Source organism: Macaca fascicularis, chromosome 11 (assembly GCF_037993035.2).
Source record: "Macaca fascicularis isolate 582-1 chromosome 11, T2T-MFA8v1.1".
NCBI lineage: Eukaryota > Metazoa > Chordata > Mammalia > Primates > Cercopithecidae > Macaca > Macaca fascicularis.
The window spans coordinates 103,310,495-103,338,108 of NC_088385.1; the positions used below are offsets into that span (position 1 = coordinate 103,310,495).

The 27,614-nt window shown below is 34.8% G+C and overlaps 1 protein-coding gene and 1 non-coding gene across 5 annotated transcripts in view; both read right to left on the minus strand.

The window, feature by feature from the left end:
- Positions 1-27,614, minus strand: part of CDK17 (cyclin dependent kinase 17) — a 115,664-nt gene that overhangs the window by 6,928 nt on the left and 81,122 nt on the right. For all 4 annotated transcript variants that reach the window (XM_074007573.1, XM_005571919.5, XM_074007572.1 and 1 more), the window contains 10 exons: positions 26,785-26,918; positions 24,503-24,628; positions 14,151-14,207; positions 12,727-12,841; positions 11,777-11,871; positions 11,415-11,477; positions 9,168-9,291; positions 3,353-3,473; positions 877-974; positions 256-361 (listed from right to left, as the gene is read on the minus strand). In XM_074007573.1, coding sequence (XP_073863674.1) covers positions 256-361; positions 877-974; positions 3,353-3,473; positions 9,168-9,291; positions 11,415-11,477; positions 11,777-11,871; positions 12,727-12,841; positions 14,151-14,207; positions 24,503-24,628; positions 26,785-26,918 — 1,039 coding nt within the window. The remainder of the gene's footprint in view (positions 1-255; positions 362-876; positions 975-3,352; positions 3,474-9,167; positions 9,292-11,414; positions 11,478-11,776; positions 11,872-12,726; positions 12,842-14,150; positions 14,208-24,502; positions 24,629-26,784; positions 26,919-27,614) is intronic.
- LOC123567841 (U4 spliceosomal RNA) lies at positions 16,870-17,006 on the minus strand. The gene has a single exon (XR_006690933.2). It is a non-coding gene; the product is annotated as a U4 spliceosomal RNA (small nuclear RNA).

A 27,614-nucleotide genomic window follows, 5' to 3' on the forward strand; every position in this document is an offset into this window, starting at 1 on the left:
CAAAACAGGAATTTCATCATAATCTTTGTGGTACAGAATAAGGCATTAATCAATATCTTCTTTCTGGGAAAAGGAACTATCTACATAAACTCTAGAATTCTAATACATATACAGTTCCAAATTATATAAGATCCTAAAATATGTAAGGATTATGTGTATTATGTATTTTTTCCTGAATCCTTACTGTGGCTAATCCTTCAAAAGATTGAAAAGAATCATGTGAGTTTCCCCTTTCACATAAGAAAAAAAAAATACCTGGGTGCATGGTTAATTAGAGGCTGTGGTTTATATTTTGGAAAGTTGTAGTTCTTGAACTCCTCATTTGAAGAAATACCTGGCCAAGTTTCCTGAGATGGAGTTCCTGAATTAAAAAAAAAAAAATTAAATATATTTATAAATATATATAAAATTTATATATAAAAACTATATATGCGCATATATAACAAAGTGTCTTAGAGAACAATTTACATTTACCAGATGACTTAACTACTTCAGCTGCAATTGATATAACAGAAATAAATGTACATGGACTTTTTGCTTGGACTTCGCAATGATACTGTAAAACAGATGCCTGGCCCTTTTTCTATTCAGTTGATACCACCAAAGTTAGCAATATTCCTTAATAATATGCTGATATCCAATTTTCCATACTAATTATATTGTTTTTCCACTGAATCTTTATTGCAAAGATAAAACTTAGCAGATGAAGTTACCTAGAAGGATCTATCTTCATAGCGTTCATTCTAATTCTTCTAAGTAACAGCTATTTATGTTAGTCTCAGTATCAAATTTTAATATATGTATTTTAGAGATACAGTCTTATCAAGCTAGTCAATTGTGGGTGCAAAATCACTGGGAAAAGATTTCTTCTGTTACCTAGCAGTCGGAAAATTAAGTGTAGTTCATCTTCCACAGTTGATCCTGGAAATAAAGGTCTTCCAGAAGCCATTTCAAAGAAAATGCAACCAACACCCCTTTAAAATAGATCATGAAAATAATTTAGCAATTCATTTACATATTATGAAGCCCAAGAATCTTTTCCTTAAGATTGCCTCTCTGCAGAATTCTGCACTAGCCTGTTGGAAAACCTCCTGAAGAGATATTTTAGATCTAACTAATTTGTTCACATTTACCCTATTTGTCTCAATTTCTATATTGCTGTATCTATTTTTCCCATTTAAAATGTCCAACTCTCCTTTGCACAATCCTTGAAGAATAACACTAACAACAGTGACTGAAGATTTATTATGTGTTAGAAATGTTTTTTAAGTGCATCAGTTATCTCACTGAATCCTTGTATTAGCAATAGTGTAGACCATGGATTGAACAACAAAGACAGGCGGGGGGAAAAACAACTGAAGAGATATTATGGTAACCTAGGAGATGACACTGACCTAAGCTAGGCAGGAAAATGGAGAGAAACAAATGATTCAAGACATTTTGATGCAGGAAGCAGAGGTAGAACATGTTGGTACAAGGTGGTGTGTGTAAGAGAAGGAAAAGAAATGGATGGTGGTTCAGAGAATAGAATGGTGGTTCCTAGAATAGTCATCTAGGAACTGTATGTACATACATAGTTTAAGACATAATCCTTCCATTAAAGGGCTTGTAATCCAGCAGCTATATATAAAAGTTAATTTTACATATTGTAAGAAAGTAAAATGATATAGTTGCTATGGAAAATAATATGGTGGTTCATCAAAAAATTAAAAACAGAATTACTATATGATCCAGCAATTCTACTTCTAGATATATATCTAAAAGAACGGAAATCCAGCCAATTCAGGAGGACTGCTTGAGCCCAGGAGTCTAAGACCAGCCTGGACAACATGGTGAGACAACGTCTCTTAAAAAGAAAAAGAGAGAGAGAGGGAATTGAAAGCAAGGTCTTGAAAAGGTATTTGTATACCCACGTACACAACAGCATTATTTACAATAGTCAAAAGGTGGAAGCAACCCAAATGTCCATCAATGGATAAATGGGTAACAGAATGTGGAATATATATTTAATGGAGTATTTTTAGCCTTAAAAAGGAAGGAAATTCTAGCATACGGTACCATGTGAATGAACCTTAAAGACATTATGCCAGATGAAATAAGCCAGTCACAAAAGGACACATACTGCATGATTCTACTCGTAAGTGGTACTCAGAACAGTCAAATTCATGGAGACAGAAAGTATTATAGAACAGTGGTTACCAGAAACCAGAGGTGGGGGAGGAGGATAGGAAGAAATTGTTAAATGGGTACAGAGTTTTGGTTTTGCAAGATGGAAGGATTCTGGAGGTAGAGAAATAGTGGTGATAGTTGCACAACAATATAAATGTACTTAATGTCTCAACTATACACTTAAATTGGTTAAAATGATAAATTTTATAACTATTTTACAATATTAAAAATTAATTTTAAAAAGTTATATGAGACATTTTATATAATTGTTCAAGATAGCAACAGAAATAGGTATATGACTTATTACCACATGAAGAACAGAAAATAAATGCAACCACAGTTCAGAGGAAGGAACTGCCACCAGAGGCTAGAGTATATTCAGAAAAGGATTTACGAAAAGCTGTGTTCTGAACGTTACTAGGAATGGGCCCAAGTTAGGGCACCAGAGTGGGCATTCCAGATGGGTGGACTGGTATGAACACCAAGAGCAAAGGTAGGAAAGTCCACGTTATTCCTGAGATGTAGTCAGTATGCCATGTTGCTAAAAGGGAACATTTCTGTTGAGAAATAGTCTGAAATAAGTTGGAAAAGGTAGTTTAGAGACATCTTATGGAAATCCTTAAGTATCAGATTGAGGAATTAATTGTACCTTATTCCATAGGTAATGAAGGAGGTGGCAATAATGGTGTTTGAGTAGAAGAGTGTCAGGATCGAAGTGGTGTGTGAAAAAGATAACTACAATATTTTAATTTTTACCTTTAGTTCAAGTTAAAGCAGAAAGATTTTGGTGAATATTAAATGATGATAAAATGATAATTTTGTTTTAAATTACTATGTATCAGATACTCTTGAGTGTCTCATAAAGCACTCCTCTGAGTGTTCATTTAATCTTAACATCTCCTACAACACTTCAAAGTAGTTGTTACTATTCCCATTTCCTTAAATGAGGAAACTGAGGCAAAGGCCAGTAATTTGAATAAAGTTATTACATAGTTCTAAATGGCAGAACTGGTATTTAAACCTAGGTAATCTAATTCCCATGCCAGAACTCATTAATCACTGTTTATATTATGGCTCTTTAAAATCATACCTCCTTAAAAGTCAAATACTTATCAATACACCCTGCATTAACAGTTACATTCTTTCAAAATTATAAATGTCAGTGACATCTGTATATATTTACCACATGTCAATCTGTGTTGAGTACTCCGAGGAACCAAGAAGCACATCAGGTGGCCGGTACCATAGTGTGACAACTTCATTTGAGTAGGTCTTTGTGGGAACTGACTTGGCTCGGGCTAGTCCTTCATAGGGAAAATAAAACAAAGGGTTAAAGCAAAAGCTATAATGGATCTCTCAGACCCTATTCTCACCATGACTCCATTCAAAGGGATGCCTGAGATGGTTAATTCGTAGCTTCTTGAGGCTTCAACACAATTAGCTTTAGGAATTTGTTGAGTGCAAGTGGCCCTGAGTCAGCAAATCCTTATGTAGTGAACTAAACAAGAATTCCACAACCAGAGACTATGCTTGCTTTTATGTTTGAATACACCTGGTGAAGTGTTCTGGGTGAATCTAAACTTAAGATGTTTTCCTTCTGTCCATGAATCATGATGCCAAAATTATTTCTCAACTGCAATTAAATTAATCGAAAATAAGCCAATGACATTGAGACACACAATTTTACTTCTAACAGCTATGAGCTTTTGTCACCTTTTAACCTGATTCCAACTTTCATTTGCTATACCATTTTTTATCAAAAACTGTGAAGTTACTGATCCATAATCTCACTGAGATTTACTGACAATTTCTTTGCAGAACTCGACTTAGAGACAATTTCCTCGGAATAAAATTACAATGCTGTTCTGTACTCCCTTTTTAGGTTTTAAGTTACATGGATGATTTTGGAGTAAGACAGACTTCATTGTCCTTGGATATTATTAATTGCTGTTTAAGTCAGACGTGTCCAATATTTTAGCTTCCCTGGGCTACAAGGGAAGAAGAACTGTCTTAAGCCACACGTAAAATACACTAACAACAGCTGTGACCTTAAAAAAAAAAAAAAATCGTAAAAAAATCTCATGTTTTAAGAAAGTTTACGAATTTGTGTTGGGCTGCATTCAAAGCCATCCTGGGCCACATGCAGCCTATGGGCTATGGGTCAGACAAGCCTGCTGTAAGTGATATAAAACATTTGCCATTCCTTTGCTAATTTAATATGGAATCCATTGATAATCCAGAAATAAAGGCTAGAGTTTACAACTTTATCTCGAGTTACTAGTGTGAGAGAGTTGTTACTATCTCTAAGCCTCTAAATTACGATCTGAAGAAGCAACTTTGAAAAATATCTGGAAAATTATTAATTTATTTGGCCAAAACAAGGAAGAATTTTTTAGGCTGAGATTGCTGTTATATATAACTTTGTATATCTGATTAAAATATTAAATAAAAATGTCACAAAATAACTCAGTATTTTATTTTACTGAATAAGGTCACATAAACAATGTCAGAAATTTAATGAGGCAGGACTCATATAGTATTTTAGTTCAGTATAATGGGGAAACGGTATAACTGGAACAATGTTGACATTATTTCATTTAATTACAAGTTTTACTCTAGCATCTCAACTTGGTGAAGTAAGTCCGACCGACAAATTATTTTCATACTGATTTTGGTAATTAATTAACAAGATGGAGGTAGGTTTCTGATCTCTCTTCTTGATATTAAAAGTGGGTTATAGGAAGGCAAAGGACAGGGTTGCTAATGTGCTTATCCCGCAACATACCATATCAAGGCAAATTACCAGTTATAGTTTCCTCTGTATCCTACTCTCCCACTCCTGAGAGGATTCTGAACTACAGTGTTTGTCTACATGGGCTTCTAGTTCACAATTAGAATTTCAATATTGGTTGGAATGAAATGAAACAATCTCTCCTAAACCAAAATAATTAAATGTGATATGGTATTATTATATAAGCCATTTTCTATCATTAGTGAAAATATCTATATCACTAGTTCCAAGACTTCTGATTTTCACTGATCATGGGAAAAGGGTAGAATTTTCAGAGGGACAGAGAACACCTTATAGGATAAATATTCAAAGTTATGTGACCCTCCTTCACATGAAGTCATATTTACTATGCAACCAAAAAAAGGAAGAAACAGAGACAGAGTTGAATATACTATCTCACGGAATAATCAGAATTTCTTGTTGCCCTGTAGGTAAAATTTGCCTAGCTTGCTTTGTAGAGGTTAGAAGCAAAATTTAAAGCACTCAAGAGTATTCCCTGAAAAAAGTAGTTTTCTTCTTCTTCTTCTTCTTGGAGACACGGTCTTGCTCTATCACCCAGGCTAGAATGAAGTGGCTTGATCATGACTCACTGAAGCCTCAACCTCCCAGGCACAAGTGATCCTCCTATCTCAGCCTCCCGAGTGGCTGCGACTAGAGGTGCACACAACCACACCTGGCTAATTTTTAAATTTTTTGTAGAGGCAGGTATTTGCTATATTGCCCAGACTGGTTTTGAGCTCCTGAGCTCAAGCAATCTGCCTGCTGGGCCTTCCAAAGTGCTGGGATTACCAGTGTCAGCAACCGGACCCAGCCAAAGGTAGATTTTTTTATAGTCCTTGACATTCCTTTTGCATTTTTTTTTTTTTTTTTTTGAGATGAGTCTCGCTCTGTCATGCAGTGGCATGATCTTGGTTCACTGCAACCTCTGCCTCCCGGGTTCAAGCAATTCTCCTGCCTCAGCCTCCCAAAGAGCTGGGATTACAGGTGCCCACCACAATGCCCAGCTAATTTTTCTATTTTGAGTAGAGACAGCGTTTTACCATGTTGGTCAGGCTGGTATTGAACTCCTGACCTCATGTGATCCACCTGCCTTGGCCTCATGAAAGTATTTCTCTTCACTGACATTCATTTTGGGATTGGGACTAAAGAGCATTAAATGCAGAGTAGCTAAGACAGAGAAGAAGGAAAAAGGGTGAAAAGGAAATGGTGGCTGAGGGAAGGAGAAAGAAAAAAGAGAGACAGAGTAACAATTATTATAAGGGAAATAACAACATAAACTATGCCCAAGAAGAGACTTTATAATCTATGAAAGCATATGTAAATAGCTTATAATTGTTATTCAAACACAGGTGACCCACACATTTCCTTTTTAAAGAAGGAAATGCAAAAAGTAATTTACCCTTCAAATGGCAAAGTATTAAATGAGCAAAAGTATAGGCATTTCCAGAACAAATTCACCATTTAATAACAGTGAAGAGTAATACTTGAAACACTTGTATTTATCAAATTTAACGAAATACTCCAAACATAAAACTAGCATAATCAAAGCCAGGTGTGATGGCTCACACCTGTAATCCCAGCATTTTGGGAGGCCAAGGCAGGCAGATTGCTTGAGGCCAGGAGTTTGAGACCAGCCTGAACAACACGGTGAAATCCCATCTCTACTAAAAATACAAAATTTATCTGGGTGTGGTGGCACCCCTGTAATCCCAGCTATTTGGGGGCTGAGGCACCAGAATCGCTTGAACCCAGAAGGCGGAGGTTGTAGTGAGCTGAGATTGCACCACTACACTCCAGCCAGGGTGACAGAGCAAGACCCTGTCTTAAAACAAACAAACAAAAAACTACCATAATCATTTATGAAAAAGAACTATAAATTCTAGTTATGGAAAACTGCATGGGTTTTTAAAAAGTAAGTTCTCTAAGAGTATTCAAACTCTCAGAATGTGGAATACAAAAAATTCAAAGCTACTCTACAGAGTTCCTTCGATACGAAAAAGTTTACTTTCTAGAAGCAAAAAGAGCATTTAATTTTACTTTCAATTCCCTTAAAACCAGGTTAGCTAAAAAGATATAGATAAATAGCTGCAATTAAATTATTGAGCATATAATACAGAGTAATGGTGGCAGGTATATTAAGGGAACTCCTTTCAGTAGTTGCTTCTAAACTCATTGCTCTCAAGACCCATTTTCTACTCCTGAAAATTATCAAAGACCTAAAGAGCTTTTATTTTTGTGGATATATTTACTGATATTTGCCACATTAGAAAGTAAAACAGCAAATTTTAAAATATTTTCTCTTTAAAAACACCACCCATTATATATAGCATGAATGACATTTTTATGGAAAACTTTTTTTATATAAAAACAAAACTTAGTAAGAAGAATGGCCTTCTTGTAAATCTCTTTGAAATCTTGTTTTTGGTGTAGAGATGGGGTCCTGCTATGTTGCCCAAGCTGGTCTTAAACTCCTGGCTTCAAGTGATCCTCCCACCTCAGCCTCTTAAGTGCTGGGATTACACCCCTAAGCCACTATGTCTGGCCTAAAGTTGATTTTAATAGAAGACAACTGGATTCCACATCTGTTTTTGCATTCGATGTGTTGTGATGTTACTTTGATACATATCACAACATGTATCACAGTAGATGAAATATACATATCACAACATACATACATATAGGAAGGAAATCAGATCTCACACAGATATGAGGCTGGAAAGAGGAGGGGCATTTTAATAGCCTTTTCTGATAAACATGAATAGTTTTCTTTGACATTACATCAGAACTACAAAGTAAGTGGTCTCTTTAAAGCTTTGTGGTAACAGAAATTATAACGATGAACCTCTCATACTTTTGTTGCACTAAAATTCATTGATCTATCTTGTACTTTAAATGGGTCTTTTATCCATGCATGATTCTGTAATGTCATGCATTGGCCATTTGGAAAACACTGGTTCCCTGAGTTATACATTCCAAATGTTTATACACTTTTTCAGCATATCGAAAAATCGTGTTAACATCAACATCGATCTCATCAGAAAAGTCTCTGAGTACTAAAAAGCCATCAAACTCAAAGCAGATCCCAATTTCCAAACTCTAATTTTTGCTTGAAAACTTGAATTTTATTATTGGCAAGAAATATTGTGAGTTCTTGTCCTTGAAATGATAGGCTTCCTTCATTCATTTTCAGGAAAATGTCTGCCAAATACCTAAGTCTGAATAACCATAGTTTGTCTGTCAGTCATTAAGTAAAAATGGTGTCCCTTCAAATAACGGGGCTAGTTCAATTTGCACTCAAATAATCACGAGTACTCTTCCTTGAGAGGCAACCACATTATTTCTGTGTGCAGCAAATGTGTTTTATGTACACTTCCCATTTTATCACATAAAATATTAAAAAGAAATGTCAAGGATGGAAATTAAATACAATTAATAAATTTTATTGCTTCATCATGTACCTTTTTAAGTGTAACTGACAGTTTTCCCTTTACGTAAATGTAGTGGTAAAGAATACAATGATGGCCTGGGCCCGGTGGCTCACGCCTGTAATCCCAGCACTTTGGGAGGCCGAGGTGGGTGGACCACCTGAGGTCAGGAGTTTGAGACCAGCCTGACCAACATGGTGGTCACACTAAATATACAAAATTAGCAAGGCATGGTGGCGCATGCCTGTAATCCCAGCTACCTGGGAGGCTGAGGCAGGAGAGTCACTTGAACCCAGGAGGCGGAGGTTGCAGTGAGCCAAGATCACACCATTGTACTCCAGCCTGGGCTTCAAGAGCAAAACTCCATCTTTCAAACAAACAAACAAACAAAAAGAATAAAATGATTTATTTTGGTGCCACTACTTTGATATATAGTTTTATGCGTTATTACTTTGGGATCATCATTGCAAGTATTAACACAGTGAAAAAGGCAAATAACAGATGGTACAATTTTGGTAATATATTTACATTTAGAGGCCTCCTACAAGGGTCTCAGGAGCCCTAGGGGTCTATGTCCACACCTGAGAACAGCCTGTGCCTTTTACAATTTACTGCTAATAACCAACATAAATCACCCACTGAAGTTCTGTCAAATATCTTATTCTGTGGGCTACCAAGACAATTTCCAAACCCACATAAAAGCAATGGCATATTATGACAGTGGTTGATCTTTTAAATTTAAGAACCTGGAAGTACTAATAGATATCTCATACATTCCATACCAAAATCTGCTAGCTTTAATTCTCCTTTTTCATTAATGAGGAGGTTCTGTGGTTTCAAGTCTCGATGCAATACCTTTCTTCTATGGCAATATGCCAAACCACGTAGAATTTGGTACAGAAACAGCTATAGAAACAAATAAATAAAAATTAGTCTTACAGATGAGACATGCTTTAGTATAAGCATAAATGATAGTAAGCAGAAAAGCAACTGGCCTAGAACATTGTAACAGGAAAAAGAAAGTAATTGCATCCGTAAGTACCATGTCTATTTCCTTTTATAGTGGCTTTCTGAATTTAATAGTTTATTATTCTATTTGAAGCACCCACTTCTTTTAGTCTAACAGTATCTATGGAAATATTTTTTAAAATGAAACTTCCTCCTAGCAGTAACAGTTGATTTACTGTGGAAAATGACTTAAAAAACATATCCTCATAAACTTACAGGCCTACTAAGGTTTACATAGTTTAATTATAAAATTCTGGCAAAACAACCAACCAATCCCCCTCCCACTCAACACTCCTTAAAAAAACAAAAAGAAAAACTCTGATCTGGGGCAGTGTCTTTAAAATAAGGCACTGGAGTTGGTGATTTTATGAAAAGTCTGAGGTATCAAAGATAATGCTGCTGCACAGCTCTGGCAAATTACTTACTATAAAAATAACCTAAACCAGCTTCTATCACCCACCTCTTGGGTACTTTACTTTCAGCACGTCCTACTCAGCCTTCAAAATCTACTGTGATTCACAAAGGGGCATTAGCCCTATAGTGTTCTGAACGACTCTGAAAAAAGCAATTCCTATAAGGCTAATGGTAGGGTTTTAGTTGTAGATTTTGGTAGAAAGAGGCTTCTGGAACACATATGACCTTTGATTCTCTGGGGTTAACAAAAAGAACCTCAAGTACAGAGGATTCAAGAGTTTCCCCTCAGTTCATTTGTAGGTGAAAAATAGAGCATCAGAACACTGAGGCAGCCAAGGCAGCAGGTCAATGGTATGCCTGAATGAATTCTCTGTGCCAAAGTCTCTGCAGTCTACATAATTATGTTTTTAAAACTCTAAAATTACTGTAAATGAATTCCTGTTACACTTTGTATTTTGCAAGTATAAAGGCCATTTAAACAAATAAATAATAAATGCTTTCCAACTTAAGCTAATCATGTAAACCTGGCATTAAAGAAATAAACGTCTCAACATTTGTGAAATTAACATCATGAAGGACCTTGTTTTATTTTCAAATTATTGCTAATAAAAAGCAGAAAAAACAAAATTAAAACCAAAAAAAGATACAAAATGGCAGTTATAACACGTTGCAAACAAAAAATGTAAAATATGATGAAAACAACCCTGACAGAATATATATGGAAGTACATTTAAAGCCCTTTTAAAAAATCCTTAGCAATGTGTTATCCATATGTTCTGAGCTGTCTTTTAGTAACAGAAACTGGCTCTCTCTTATAACCACCAAACTTAATATTTTTTTAAATGTAAGTTTAAAATTACTACCTACAGAATTAGAAATGTCTGAAGTGCACAGCTGTGACAGCCTATTTTCAGAATAGGTTCTTACATATTGTTGACTAAGTTTGGATAAATAAATCTTTGCTAAATTTGGATACACCACTCAGGTCAAAGAAACCTACTATAAGAATACAAACTATGCCTGATGCTGTTACTCAGTTGATAACTTTTGGGTGTCATCTGGCACTGATTTTATGGCAAACTTTTTTAGCATTAAATTTTTAAATATGTTGTAGTAAGAAAACATACCAATTATCTTACTCCGCTTCCTAACAGTACAGATTGGTATTTCCAGCATAGGGTCCACAAAACCTGCATGTTCTGGCCTTATTCATTAGTCCTGAAAAGTTGTTGTTTTATAATTAAATACCATTTATTTGGGGAGTTCACTATTTAAAGAAGGCCTTTCACAGAATGCACCCATCATTTGTATTTATTTTGAATTTTTTTTTAAAGCAGAATATACCTGTACATATATTCTATATTAGGACAATCAGTTATAATGTGAAATGTCAAAAGAATAAAGTGGTTCTACAAAAAGGTCTGATCCTAAGAAAGCTATAGTATAGTCAACAGAAGTTCTGGGTAAATATTGCATGTTCAGAGGACAATAACCTATAAAGGCCAAACAGAAAACCCTGAAAAAGAGTTATGAGGCTGGTACATTTCATTATATAATGGTTCACCTATGCTTTAAACAAAATTTAAAAATTACATACGAAAACATACCTTTACGTTGTGCATACTCATGATGTTTCCACAGTCATCCATGTACTGTTTCAGGTCTTTATCCTGGAAAAACACAGTACTCTGCTATGTGATACACAGTTTTCAGAATGTTGTGACTGGTTCACTTAATACTGTTTTTCAAAATATGTCGTTTTTCAAGAAAAGATATTGGATGCACCATACACATAATTTAATTTAATTAAAAACTGATAACTAAACAATAAAGTTCCTTGGGCTGTTAAAAAGTCCAATTTATCTAAGCACAGTTGCAGTTTAAAGAAAAATAAAAAACAAACTAAAAGTCCAGTTTACTATGTTTTTCTAAAGCAAAGTTAAATACTGAATTTTTATGAGATGCTTACCAGATACTCAAACACCAAAGTCAAAGATTTATCTGTGTGAACAATGTCATGTAAGGTTACTATATTTGCATGTTTTAAATCCTTTAATAGTGAAACTGCAAAACAGAAAAAGAAAGACAATTGTTTAGTCTGTGGTAGTCTTTATAAAAACCTGAAGTAAGTTGAACATATGAACTGATTAAAAGATTCTCTTAAGTTCAGGTCTTGGGCGGTGGCTCACACCTATAATCCCAGCACTTTTGAGAGGCTGAGGCAGGCGGATCACTTGAGCCCAGGAGTTCAAGACCAGCCTGGAAAACAGTGCTATTAAAAAAAAAAAAAAAAAGATTCTCTTAAGTTTAAAACAATAATTTACCAAGGGGATTGGTTGTAAAAATTTTCATGGAAATCAGTTTTTTCTTTTCTTTTATACTACCGGGTTTGATATTATAATACTTAAAATTGTTCCCAATATTATAATATTCTCATATCACCTTCTGTATTTTTCTTAAATGTTAACTTTTGAAACTTCTGGGATTAATTTAGATATAAAGTACATGGAACCATTTTTCCCCTCCACATTACTAATCGGTTGCCTCAAGCCATTTTCTGAATAATATTTTCTTTATAAAATGGTACTATGATATAAATGTTTACATACTGTTTTTTAATTTATTTAGTTTATCTGGCTAATTAATAGTTACCATGTTCCCCATGTACCAATGTATAACATTTCCCTGTGACACATAGTTGTCTATGATAGTGATTTTTAATGAATTCAGATTTCATTATAAGTTATACACTAATATAATTCCTTTCTTGTGAATATCAGCTTTAGAAATTAGCTTTTTAAAGGTTTAATTATATCTTCCAGTCATTTATTACTTGTATATCTGAGCTCTTTTTACTTATAAAAAATAAACTCTTATTCCACCACTCTGATTTTAAAATGTTCTGTATAATTATTATACCTTCTCTTATAGCTGTGCAGGGTGCACCTTCTTCATGTTCCAATCGGATCTCTTTTAATGCCACCAAATTCTCTGTCAATTTACTTCTTCCTTTATACACTGTTGCATATGTACCCTATAAAATATATTTTTAAAGGACACATCAAAAGTATCATAAGAGTCTATTTAATACCATCTTATAATAAAGAGCTCTACCTGAATTTCTAATTTCTAAGCATTGTTAAATTCCATCTTGCAAAGAAAAACACACAATGATCAGCCTTGGCTTTTCTTACTGCAAACAGGACTTTCAGTTCATATGCACAGCTTCCATACTTCTGTAAACACTACAGAGTGCCTCAAGAGTATAAAAACATAGACAGAATAGTTACTTTTTGTACTTTATTTCAGATTAACAATTAGATCAACAGCTTTAAAATCAAAGGTGCTTTACCTGCAATGGTATATGGAGACTGATGGACACTAATTGAACATATTAATTGAAAAATGAAAACGTAATATACATATTGTTAAATCACAATTTTTTTTTTTTTTGAGATGGAGTTTCATTCTTTCGCCCAGGCTACAGTGCAAGTGGCACGATCTCAGCTTGCTTCAACCTCCATCTTCCGGTTTCAAGCGATTCTCCTGACTCAGCCTCCCGAGTAGCTGGGATTACAGGCGCCCGCCACCACGCCCGGCTAATTTTTGTATTTTCAGTACAGACGGGCTTTCACAATGCTGGCTAGGCTGGTCTCAAACTCCTGACCTCGTGATCCACCCGCCTTGGCCTCCCAAAATGCTGGGATTACAGGCGTGAGCCACCGCGCCCGGCAATCATAAAAATTCTACCCATGTTTCTAGACTTTTCAGAATCTTCGTACATTAACTCTCCTTTAAAAAACAAGGATCTCTTCTATCATTGCCAGGACAGCCCTCAAGCTCCTTTAAGGCTTCCCTATTATTTTCTTTGCCCTTTCTTACTATAGGAGGTAGGCCACTTCTAAATCAGTAGTACCAGTAGCAAGTCCAAGAAAACCAAGATCTTAAGAACTTCCTTAACTTTCAAAAAATGTGTTTTTATCTTTATTCTGATTTTTCACAGGTCTGAACTCATGCAATTTCCCATAATGGCACAGACAGTAGAATGCCAGTAGACTAAGTGACAAATGCCTACTTTGTTATCAAGAAAACATAATACTTCTACTGCAATAAAAATTTCAAAGCTATAAAAAAAAATCCATTTCCTCTCAAACTGATGGGATAATTTCAAGAACTGAAGACTCTTAACTCTTAGAAACTCTGTTACCTTTCCAGAACAAGTATATAATCTTGTAGACATCAGTATTTATATTTTTTCCAGGTTAACAAAAACTGTGGAGTAACAGAGAATGAAGAATAAGAAAAAAATGTGTCTTACATTTTTGAAATAAATATTTACTTACCTCTCCAAGCTTTTCCAATTTGATGTAGGTTTCCATTTTTCCAAAGCCGATTTCTGACTGAAAAGTAAACAATGATAAATTTTGTATTTATTCTTTTTTTTTTTTTTTTTTTTTTTTTTTTGAGACAGCGTTGTCTCACTCTGTCGCCCAGGCTGGAGTGCGGTGGTACAATCTTGGCTCATTGCAACCTCCACCTCCTGGGTTTGAGTGATTCTCCTGCCTCAGCCTCCGGAGCAGCTGGGATTACAGACGCGCACCACCTCGCCCAGCTAATTTTTGTATTTTTAGCAGAGACAGGGTTTCAAAATGTTGGCCAGGCTGTTCTCGAACTCCTGACCTCAAGTGATCTGCCTGCCTTGGCCTCCCAAAGTGCTGGGATTACAGGTGTGAGCTACCGCGCCTGGCCTAGTATTTATTCTTAAAGTTTCAATTCATCTCTTCCTCAACTTTTGAAACTTTTCCACTCTAAAGAGTGACTAAGAATAGAAAAATCTGATTATAATCAAATGGTTGAATATCTATCAAGTTTTAAAATAAACCCAATGTTGGAATATTCAAAGGTTCAAAAATATCAAAGTTCACAATCAAAATTGTCAACCCAACTTTTATATACGTAGTTAACACTCTGTCATGAAAAATATTTTATTTTATTCTAAGATACCACAGGCATTTTAAGATACTAAAGAATCTTATCAAGGATAACTACTTGGGATTTTCTTTTTAACAAAATTGCAAAATAAATATCTTTCCTATATATTTTCCCTCACCAATCTTAATTCCCAAGGAAGCCGTGCAAACAATAAAATACTATTTGTTTCAGGCTTTCCAATCAAAATATAATGAAAAAGACAACTGAAAATCATGCTCTACTACGGATCAGGAAATGGCAAACATAGAAGCAGCAATGTAAGTCTAATTCTGGCTACACCCTCTCGCCAAAAACAAAAACAAAAACAAAAAAAACAACCCACAACAAGAGAAAATGCTTTAAAAGTGAGTTCTCAAAAACCTTGAGCTTGCCTGCCTATTGTGTATGGAGATGATAAATAGGGCAGATGAAATATACCTAAATATGTAATACAGACCCAATATTTAAAATGAAAAAGAAAAAACTGTAACATTTAGGAAAAAAAATTTTTGATAGATTGAAAACTAGGGACTAAGAGAGCAGAAATATTTAAAAAAGTAAAACAGAATGAGAAAATAAAGTAGCAGAGGCCCCTCAAAAGAACTGTTTTTATCTTTTTGTTACAATGATATATATCATATTAAAAGCCATGTGGAAAATTACACATCCAATAGTACTTAACTCAATTTTAGTAAACTAATTAAAACTTCAGTTACAGGTATTATTGAATGAATGAAAAATTATTTTTGTACTCTTTATGACATTTTCCTATATATGACATTTTTCATAAAACATTAAATTAAAAATGAAGTTTTACAACCATCATACACTATTCATCCATGTATTGTACATGACTCAGTATTAAGTCCTTTGCTTTCTGGTATCAATAACTATGCAAAATAAAGAAGTAAAACTACAATAGATAACATTTTTAAAATACAAGTGAAGTTTTTAAAATCAGTATGAAAAACATGGCAAATAGCCCACTATCTGGTACATGACAGTCTGATTCTGAATAATATTTTAATTCACATATGTTTTATATAGCCTATTTATATATGATCTTAAACACTTTACTTTATAAAAAAAGCTAATTGCCAAGATCACAGAAACTAATAAAGTATCTTTATTCTGATACTTATCTCTGGAATTTATAAATTCATGAATATGGAACTATCGCATTTTTGCCATGAATTTTAGGTTTTGTGTCATATTTTATGGGGGGAAAAACACTATATTGAGAATAAATGCAAACTAGTATGAACAAAAGAATGAATATTCCTGAAAAAAATATTTAAAATGTCATTACAACAATGAGAAGCACACAGGAAATAAGACTGTAAGCTAGGCATTTTTTCTTCTCAGGAGTAGAGAAATTTTCTTATTAATCCTTTTATCTGGAATGAATGAACACTACTATGTTCTTAAAACATCAAACACACTAGGGTCCAATGGTTACTATGACAAAATGTCGAGGTTTGCTTTAAAGACTATGTAAATGGACTACAAATTAGACTGCAAAGACAAAAATGTATGAGGTTAGGTTTAAATTTGAATAATCAGTCTAGAAAATAAACAACACTACTGAATTCCACCCATGCAGGCAGGCAGGCAGGCAGGCAGAGAATTCAGACAAAGGCACAATTACACTAGTGAATTGTCTGTCAGATCCTAATTCAAAAAGTAAAAGCGTAGCCCCCATTTTAGAAATTTCCAACTTACGATTTAATGATTACATCAAAATAGTACTTACTGAATCTTTAAATAAAATTTTTAGAAAATTTTGCTTGCATTTTTAGTTGCTGAACACGACAAGATTAACAATAGATATAATGACTAGCTTGTTGACGTGCTCTCCTACAGAAATTATTCAGAGGACAGAGGACAAAGCTCATTTATTCAACATTTACCCAGCACAATGTTAGGTGCTAGAGAAGACAGATAGATATGATTCTCACTTTCATGAGTTCACAATCTAGACTGAGTTCCATCCTAGATTATTTTAGAATATTTTAAAAGTTTCATAGAAAAAGAAATAATAGCTAAACAAATAGCACAATAAACTTTATAATGTATATGTTGTTGTTTCAGTCTCCGTAGAAACTCAAAAATTGCCAGTGCCAACTATATTGCAAGTTGTCATGGCGGGGTATTTTGGAAAAATTTTCAATTAGCAATAACTGCGCCTTGGATAAACCTTGGGTATGATACTACCACTGCTCAAAGCTTATATTTTCATGTAATATAAAAGCCCCCTTAATCCTGCTTTCCAGACAAATAAAGAGAATTTTTTCTGATATTTCACTGTTCCAAGAAAATACTTCACTTTTTGGCAGCCCCAAGCAAACTCCTATTTAGATGACTCTTAGAGCATAAGCATATGAAAATTCTAAAAATATATATATATAAATTAAATTATAATTTATAATAGTATTCCTAGAATTCAGTGTAACTTGTAAGCAATACCAAGCCTTATGGAAAATTTTTTGTTTACTTTGGATCTAGCAACGTAATTACTCTATCACATGCTGGAGATGCTGTTTTAACTGAGCACCGAAACAAATGAAGTACAGAAGGTCCCCCTTATCCACAGGGGATACTTCTAAGACCACCAGTGGATGCCTGAAACAGCAGACAGCACTGAAACCTGTATGTACTAGGTTTTCCCCTATACATATCAATACATTCCTAAGATAAAGCTTAATTTATAAATTTTGCAGAGTAAGAGATCAATAAAATAACTATAAGAATACACTGTAATAAAAGTTACGTGAATGCTGTCTCTATCTCTCACTCTCAAAGTAATCTTATTGCATTATATTCACCTATCTTCAGACTGTGCTTGACCTCAGGTAACTGAAATTGTGGAAAATGAAACCAGAGATAAAGGGGGAAGCTTCTCTATGTACAGAGGATATATAGATGACATTTTAAGAGTGAGTATGTATTAATATATAAGAAACAGGGCCGGGCACAGTGGCTCATGCCTGTAATCCCAGCACTTTGGGAGGCTGAGGCAGGTGGATCACGAGGTCAGGAGATCAAGACCATCCTGGTCAGCATGGTGAAACCCTGTCTTTACTAAAAATACAAAAATTAGCTGGGTGTAGTGGTGCACGCCTGTAATCTCAGCTACTCGGGAGGCTGAGGCAGGAGAATCGCTTGAACCTGGGAGGCGGAGATTGTGGTGAGCCAAGATCGTGCCACTGCACTCCAGCCTGGCAATAGAGCAAGACTCCGTCTCAACAACAAAAAAAGAAACAGCAGGGGAAGAGGGAGGCTTTTTCAAACATTCATTTCCCTCCCTGTGGGAATTACCCAGTTACTGTTAATGACAGAAATGTGTTTTATCCCTTAGACTTGGTGGGCAGGGGGAGAGATTGAGAATCTCTATTCTACCGAGTCAATTTGTCTTACAAAAATTGCTGTTATCACCACCACAATACCACCTTAATCCTGTATACCTGTACATAATATGCTAAAGGTAAATTCTGTGGGACTTTGAACCTCACTTCCACATTCCATCTTATCTTTCTAATTGCTGACAAATGTAAGGACTTGACTGTATTTTCTCACCTGCTCTGAGAAATAAGAAAGGTCTATATGGTCTACATTGGTAAAACCAGGAATGAAGAATCCAAACATTCATTGTTTAGGAAGGAATATGCTCTTAAAATGTAGAAACTTATGATTTTAATACAATAAGACAAATTTTTATATATGGATGACCTTCATTCTAATTGAAGCTGCACTCAGTCTCACAAAACTTCCACTGGGTATATACCATTATCGTAAGGGCAATGAAGCGCTGATGAATCCTGACTATCTACATATAGGCTTTCCCACTATTCTAATATTTAACTAAATATGCTGAGAATATTTTATTTCTTATCAATCATAAAGTACTACTAAACAGCACTTCACCAATCCAATAGCCAATATTTTTAACATGACATATGATCACTAAATGTAATGTGGTATCCTGGACAGGGTACTGGGACAGAAAAAGAACACTGACAAAAAATTAGTAAAATCTGAATAAACTATGGAGTTTTGTTACTAGTAATGTACCAATGTTGGTTCCTTAGTTGTGACAAATGTATTAAAGTAATATAAAATGTTAGTAATATGGTAACTGGTTAAGTGATATATAAGAACTATATAATTTTTGTAATTTTTTCTGTAAATATAAAACTAAAATTGTAAGTTTATGTAAATAAAAAGTCAATGGAAAGGATTAAGATAAGGAATTGGAGACTGAACACACATGAGTTTATAGGGATAACAGTCTTAAGCATCCTGAAAAGATGGGATAGTAAGGGGGACAACTTCTCAAAATTAAAAACAAAGAACAGAATGAGTATATGTATAGTAGATTTGCAAGTTTATTATACAGAAAAGGAGGGAGTTTCCAGTTAATGGCCCCCTTTTATTTTTGAGACAAGGTCTCTCGCTCTGTTGCCAAGGCTGGAGTGCAGTGGTGCAATCATGGCTCACCGCAACCTCATCCTCTTGGGCTCAAGTGATCCTCTCACCTCCCACCTACCAAGTAGCTGGGACTACAAAGGTGTGCCACTACGCCTGGCTAGCTTTGTTTATTTTTTGTAAAGATGGAGGTCTCACTATGTTGTCCAGGCTGGTCTTGGACTCCTGGGCTCAGGCAAACCTCCTGCCTCAGTCTCTCAAAGTGGTGGGATTACAGGCATGAGCCACAGCATCTGGCCCTCTCTCTTTTTTGATGTAGGAAGAGAGATCATCTGCTTACAGTAAGAAGAGGAAGAGTTAATCAGAGAAAGACAGTGGAGTAGCCAGGCAACACTGGGGATCTATGCAAGGCTGATGACCATAAATTTATATTAGACCCAATGAGCACCACTGTATAACTTCTCCAGGAAAAATGAATTGTTTCTTAATTCCTACTCAAGCAAAGGTTTTATGTTATTTTCACTACTCATTATATATTGTCATTAGAAAATATGAAAACAGGCCAGGAGAGGTGGCTTACACCTGTAATGATTTGGGAGGGCAAAGCAAGAGGACTGCTTGAGGCCAGGAGTTCAAGACCAGCCTGGGCAATATAGTGTGACCCTGTCTCTACAAATAATTTGTAAAAAAAAAAAAAAAAAAAAAAATGAGACCACCACACTGAAAGTTTAAAACTTCTAGAAGACAAGGCTAAATTTTACATTTTACCTTAAAAAACATTTTATTTTTTAGATTAAGGGTATATTATCCATGGAAAAAATGAACTCTAGTACACGTGAATAATATTTTTCTTTTCCTGCCTCCTTTCCATCCATCCCTAATCTTTACCCATCTCTTTTACACATAAACCTAGGGTCCAGACTTCTATGCTGAAAAACTGATCTCTTTGAAAAAACTTTTACTTTTTAGGTATATAAAGAATATATTATCCATAGATACACAAATTCTAATACATGTGAAAGAATGAATTTCTTTTTCCCACTCCTTTTCCATCCATCCCTAACTTTCACTTGCCCTCCTTCACTGCCTATGTTCAAATATAAACCTAGGGTAGAGATTTTCATTTTGAAGAATAATTTTTAATGTATTTCCAAAAAGTATGCTTTAGTAAGGTAGATGAATAATGAAATGGATGTATCAGTAAAATCCAAAACATAGCTGGCATGATTTATCTGAAATCTGTAAGCCCAGGCCAGGCGCAGGGGCTCACGCCTGTAATCCCAGCACTTTGGGAGGCTGAGGCAGGCAGATCACCTGAATTGGGGAGTTCAAGACCAGCCTGACCAACATGGAGAAACCCTGTCTCTACTCAAAATATAAAACTAGCCAGGCATGGTGGCGCATGCCTGTAATCCCAGCTACTCAGGGGGCTGACACAGGAGAATCGCTTGAACCCAGGAGGCGAAGGTTGTGGTGACCCGAGATCATGCTATTGCACTCCAGCATGGGCAACAAGAGTGAAACTCCATCTCAACAAAAAAAGGGGGGAGGTAGGTAGGAACACTTAATCATAAATAAAAACTCTAATCACTTAGCATTCATTAGAGGGCACTGTTTTCCTTAATTTCATGTAGACTGTAAAAGATGCTCTTAAATGATAGCTTAAAAAATTACATGGTGATTAAATCAATTTTTACTCCCCATTGGAACAAATACAACCTCAAAATTTTTCCTAAGTACCAATCTTTGATAAAAATTGATAGCCAAAGAAAACTTTGACCTGACAATCAAATGGCAAAATCATCCCAATAAAAATGTCTTGGCCAAGCACAGTGGCTCACGCCTGTAATCCCAACACTGTGGGAGACTGAGGCAGGTGGATCACTTGAGGTCAGCAGTTTGAGACCAGCTTGGCCAACACGGCAAAACCCCGTCTCTACTAAAAATACAAAAATTAACCAGGCATGGTGGCATATGCCTATAATATCAGCTACTCAAGAGACTGAGGCATGAAAATCACTTAACCAGAGGCAGAGGTTGCAGTGAGCCGAGATCGCGTCATTGTACTCCTGCCTGGGTGACAAAGTGACACTCTGTCTCTCTCTCTCTCTCACACACACCCCCCCAAAAAAATGTCTTAAGTAGTGATGCTGAATTATGATAATCATAAGCTTATACCAAAATCAAGTCTGTGTTATACTTTTTACCATATTTATATATTGGTGAATGTCAAATAACAATGTGCTCATGGTATATACAGCATAAAGTGATTTTATTTTTTTAGAGTATGTAACCAAAATATTTTTTAGAATATCTAACTGGAATATCTAACCTGACCCACTTGGGCCAGGTGCTGTGGGGTGGCTCACACCGATAATCCTAGCACTTTGGGAAACCAATGCAGAAGGACTGCTTGAGGCCAGGCACTGGAAACCAGCATGGGAAACACAGTGAGATGCCATCTCTACAAAAAAAAAAAAAGTTTTTTAATTAGCTGGGTGTGGTGATGTACACCTGCAGTCCTAGCTACTCAGGAGCCTGACATGTGAGAATTGCTTGGGCCCAGGAGTTCAAGATTACAATGAGCTATGATCGTGCTACCTCATTCCAGCCTAGGTGACAGAGTTGGACCTTGTCTCCAAAGAAAATAGTTCCATTACATAATAATATCTAAAGGCTGGATGCAGTGGCTCACGCCTGTAATCCCAGCACTTTGGGAGGCCGAGGCAGGTGGATCACTCGAGGTCAGGTGTTCAAGACCAGCCTGGCCAACATGGTGAAATCACATCTCTACTAAAAATACAAAAATTAGTGGGGCATGGCGGTGCATACCCATAATCCCAGTTACCTGGGAGGCTAAGGCTGGAGAATCGCTTGAACCCGGGGAGGCGGAGATTGCAGTGAGCCAAAATTGCACCACTGCACTCCAGCTTGGGTGACAGAGCAGGACTCCGTCTCCAAAAAAAAAAAAAAAAAAAATAATAATAATAATAATAATAATAATAACAACAATAATGTAAAAAAGGAGATACATCAACTGCTAGCAATCCAAGAGTCATCATCGATTTCTCTTCCTTCAGGTGCAAAGTCCAACTGGATATTAGGTGGTATTTTATCCCTTCCTGGTCCCTAGGATTTATGTTCTACTTTCTATTTCCATCTGATTGCCACATCACCCTTAATTTTGAATAAATTCCTAATTCTCCTTGCCTCTAGTCTTTCTAATTCATTGTTTGTACTTTTCCTAAAGCTAATGCTATGAAACAAAAATGTGATCATGTCAGCCCCTGTTTAAATAAATACCTTTGATGTCTTCTCATTACATAGGAAGAAATCCAGACTCCTTGGCCTGACATCTAAGGCTTCATTCTGGATCTGTCCTGTCCGTTCAAGCCATAGCTTTTATATTATTCCATATTACCCTTCATATCAGTTCTAATTTCCCAAACATGACATACACACCCAAACCTCTGGGTTTCAGTTTTAGTACACGAATTTTCCTCTGCTTGAAACACCCTTCATTCATAGACCATTTTTAACTGACAAATTTCTGCCCATCCTTCTAGGACCAGCACAACTGCTATCTCTGTAAGTTTGTAACTTACCAAGGCATTTTACTTCCTGCCTCTTTTGTTGTCCCAAAGCACTTTATATGTATCTCTACTATAGGACTATCATCATCCAAAAGAGATTCTCACATAAACAACCACCTGAATTTATGTTAAAGTGATACTGCAATAAGAAAAGTTATCCTTTGAATAAATGGTGCTGGGTTAATTACTAAATATTAGGAAAATGTATTTGTAAGACATGTAATGACAAAGGTCCTTTATACAAAATATACTGAAAAATTCGTATAAACCAATAAGAAAAGACAGAAAACCCAATAGGAAAGAGAAGAAAAACAGACTTGGGTAGTTAATTCACAAAGAGAATATCTAAATATAAACATGTAAGAAACATATGATGAATAATAAACACATAGAAAGGTGTTCAACTTAGTCATCAGACAAATGCAAAACAAAACCAAGAGACCACTATCAACTCACTAGAAAAGTTAAAATAATAATTTTTAAAAGACATTATCAAAAGTTGGCAAGGAGAACAACCAGAACTATTATATGCTAGTGATGGAAGTATAAGTTGGTACAACCACTCTGGAAAGCTGTTGACAGTATCTAGGGAAGCACAACATACACATACAATATAATGAAACAATTCCACTCCTAGGTAAGCACTCAACAGAAATGCTTACATATGTTAACCAAAAAACATGCACAGCAATGGTGATAGAAGCATTATTTGGTAATAGCCAAAAACTGAAAACAACCAGAATGCCCATCGACAAGAGAATGGATAAAGTACAGTACACTCATGAATGGAATATTATGCAACAATGAAAATGAACTATCTATAATTACACGCAAAAATAGGGCTGAAACTCGCAAACGTAACACTGAACAAAAGAAGCCAACCACAAAAATAATAAATATGTATAACTTACATACATACTGGGATACATATTGTGCAATATATATATAAACTTTATATAAGTATATAATTCTATATATTTATATAAAATATATTATAATTACATATTCATAATTACACAAAGCTCAGAAGTTTTAATAAGGATAATCAGAAAGATAATATTACACATCTAAAAAATAAATAAGAATATATGTGAATGGGATTTAAACAGATCCACATATCAAAACATACTATAAAAACAGTATGATCAGAACAGTGTCACACATATGTGTAAAACTAATCTTTAGCATCAGAAGGCAGAGAGTATGGCTACAGTTGAGGAAGTGAGGAATACTAAGCAAAGAGAAAGGGAGTAGCACGGGGTTTCTGAGATTTCTGAAATTTTCTTTTACTGATCCAGGTACTAGTTACACAGGTATGTTAACATTTCAAAAGTTGGTTGAGCTGTACAATTATGGTTTGTGTACTTCTCTGTATATCTAGTATATATTAATACGTATGTTTATCCAGCACATATCTAGTATATCTATATATCTAGTATGTATTTATATATCTAGCACGTATTAATATTTACCAAAAATAAAATATAATATACCTTAAATCCTATTCCAATATGCATTCTATTGAATGCATCTTAAGGGTTCCAATAAACCTTTAAGAATGGGAAATAATAAAATCGAGAAGGCAATATAATAAAATTTAGCTATTCCAAGGTCAAATATAAAAGTTAATTCAAAATGTTTACACCCAGAAGAATCAAACAAGCAGATCTGATTGATGGTGGAGGTACAGGAGACCAAAAACTTACTAAGGAAGCTCTACGAGACCTTCGACTCATTGGTTGGTCAAATGGTGGACTGTTAATCTGCAACTTTTCAAGATACCCATCAGGTATTCTGATGTCTGCAGGCAGCGATAACCGCTTATTTAAATCCTTAAAAAAAAAAAAAAAAGTAATCAAAAATAGAAAAGGCAAGGGCATTTGGCTTTTGTATTCATAGGCTCTAATATATTATTTCTTAGCGATAAGTAACTGTAAAGTTTTATTGCAGTTGCAATGTTACCTACATGGATTATATGTGACACACTCATGGCAAAAACATTTACTGTAAGCAAACATATACAGCGAAGTGTTACAGAAATGAAATTTTGCAACCCCAGTAATTTTTAAGTCCTTTCACTGGTAAATTAAACTTGAAATTTACTTTAAAATTATTATAGTAAGAATAGGCAAAGACTACCACAAACTCTGTGATCAGTTTAAATAACTAACCAAGTACATAAGATCCTGTATGCAACATGGGGAAAGAGAATTATATTTATTACTGCCATGTTAATGGCATTTCTACTTTATTTAATTATACAATGTGAGCTGGGAGAAACTTGAAAAGAATCTTGCCTATATCATCACATCAAGAAATTTAAGCCCTATAAAAAGAAATTCCTCCTATTCATAATAGCAGCCAAATCATGAAACAGAATGGAGAGGTATAGGAACTGCATAAATATTTACTGAGAAATATAAGACTTAAGTATAAAAACATACAATGCCACCAAATGGTAAGAATAAGTAATGAAAAGATACTGGTCCTCCCTATATTAATCTTATAAGTTATATAACCACTAAGAAAACACAATAAGCTTATTCTTAGAACAAAATAAAATGCCTAAAATGTATCAATAATAGAATAAACAGAAAAAAATCCAAAAACCTTCCATAATAAGAAAGAGTATGTATGTATATGGGGGAGAGATACAAAAATAAGTCTTTCCAGATATTAAAATATACTATAGATCAGGTGCAGTGACTCAAGCCTGTAATCCTAGCACTTTGGGAAGCCAATATAGTGAAACCCAGTCTCTAAAAAAAAAAATACAAAAAAATTAGCCAGGCGTGGTGGTGTGTGCCTCTAGTCCCAGCTCCTTGGGGGGCTGAGGTAGGAGGATCACTTGAGGCCAGGAGGTTGAAGCTGTGGTAACCTGAGATCCCACCACTGTACTCCAGTCTGGGTGACAGAATGAGGCCCTGTCTCATAAAACAGAAAAAAATACATACTATAAGAAGAATATAATCTAGAGCATGCCTCCTTAGTGGTGGGGAAACAAATTACAGCTCAATGAAGAATGAGAAACTCCAGATACAGACCCTAATACTAAATAAAACAAATGATTTTAAAAATCATCTATAAGGTGAAGAAAAATAAGAAATATTTTCATTAGTATTGTGTCACATAAATATATCATTGATTTCAACAATTGAAAATATTAATTTATCATTTAGAAAACTGGTAAGTTTTCCTTAACTGATCAAGATGCAATCTTTTTATAATGAAAATATAACCAACCAATAGGACAGATACCCTAATCATCATTTCAACAGCATCAAAAAAGCAACAATACTTTTATTTCAAAACATGTTCAATTTTTTTTGCAGAAACCTATTTTAGTTTACAGTATGTACTGAAATAACAGTCACGATCAACTTATATCCTCAAGGTTATACCACAACGCTTACAAAGCAAAGAAAATGAATTCTTCATCCTTTTACATGGAGAAATAAATGTGCTTCAGAGACTAGTAGGTATAGTGAACCACAAAGGAAAGGACACCCACTTTTATAATATAATGCAAGAAAAAAAGCTGTGTATTTTATTTATACCTCTTAAAATCTGAAAGAGAAAATAAAATGCTAATTACCCAAATGAACCTCAAAAATACAATTAAAATAATATTTTCTAAAAAGAAGACATTGCTAATATATCAACCTGTATTTCTAGAATTTTTGAAAATTCACTTCTCCTTAATGGAGAAACTAAAATAACGTTTCACCAAAAATTAAAATAAATGTTTCACAGAATGTGAGCAACTATAATACTGCATATCTATGTTGGGATAAAAATGCAAAGAGTGGAAATATTCGCAGACTGCAATTTATGAATGCAAAGAAGTAACTTTCTTACAAGTGTCACGTGTCTTCATGAAAATTTTTAAATGGGCATATACGATACATACATATCGAGTGGAGTAAATATATGTAAAATATACCAACACACATATTCACAGGTATATTTGTATTTTTTAAATGATTACCTCCATTGAGATCCGTCTATGTATACGATTTCTGAGACAAACACCTGTAGGTGACTGGACTTCATCAGATGATGTCCCAGAAGCTTGGTCACTCTCACCATCTGATCCCATTTTCAGATTTTCATGAACAATATCTATATTAAAAAATGAAACATTAAAAGAGATACACTATATTCTAATATATAATTTATTATCACTATGGGTAAAATATGGAAGGCCAACAAGTAAAAATCATAGCATAAAAGTCATTTACATTCTGGGTGCCACAGGTATGCAGTTAGTAGATGAAAATATGACTCAAATGTCTTAAAGTAGTATGAAATTTTTTTACACTTTCAAATTATGAAAAAAATTAACATTCAAGTTATTATCAAGGGTTGAGTAATATAATATTACTATAATAAAATATATTATATTGAGTATATAATATAAACTGCAAATAATATCTCTGAGAATGAGTCAGTGCTCTCATTTTCTAGATCTGGGAACTGAGACTTGAAAGGTTAAATGACTTTCAAAAGGTCACAAGGCTTGGACGCAGAGCTAGAATAGATGCCTGGTCATTTGCCTCTTATTTAGTATTCTTTCCATTAAATAATGTGTCACTGGGTCTATGGTCAAATGGAGCTAATTCTTTCAATGTTCTTTAAAACACCTCTTAAAAGCTGCTAATGCAGTTTCTCCTCCCTGCACCCTCAGCGTTAAAAATAAAACAAAAAATTATTTGCTGAATATCTGCTTTGGACGAGAACTATAAAAACAAGTTTATGATCTTCAAATACTCAAAATCTGTTCAGAGCAAAAACATATTACAATAAAGGTGGGTTATG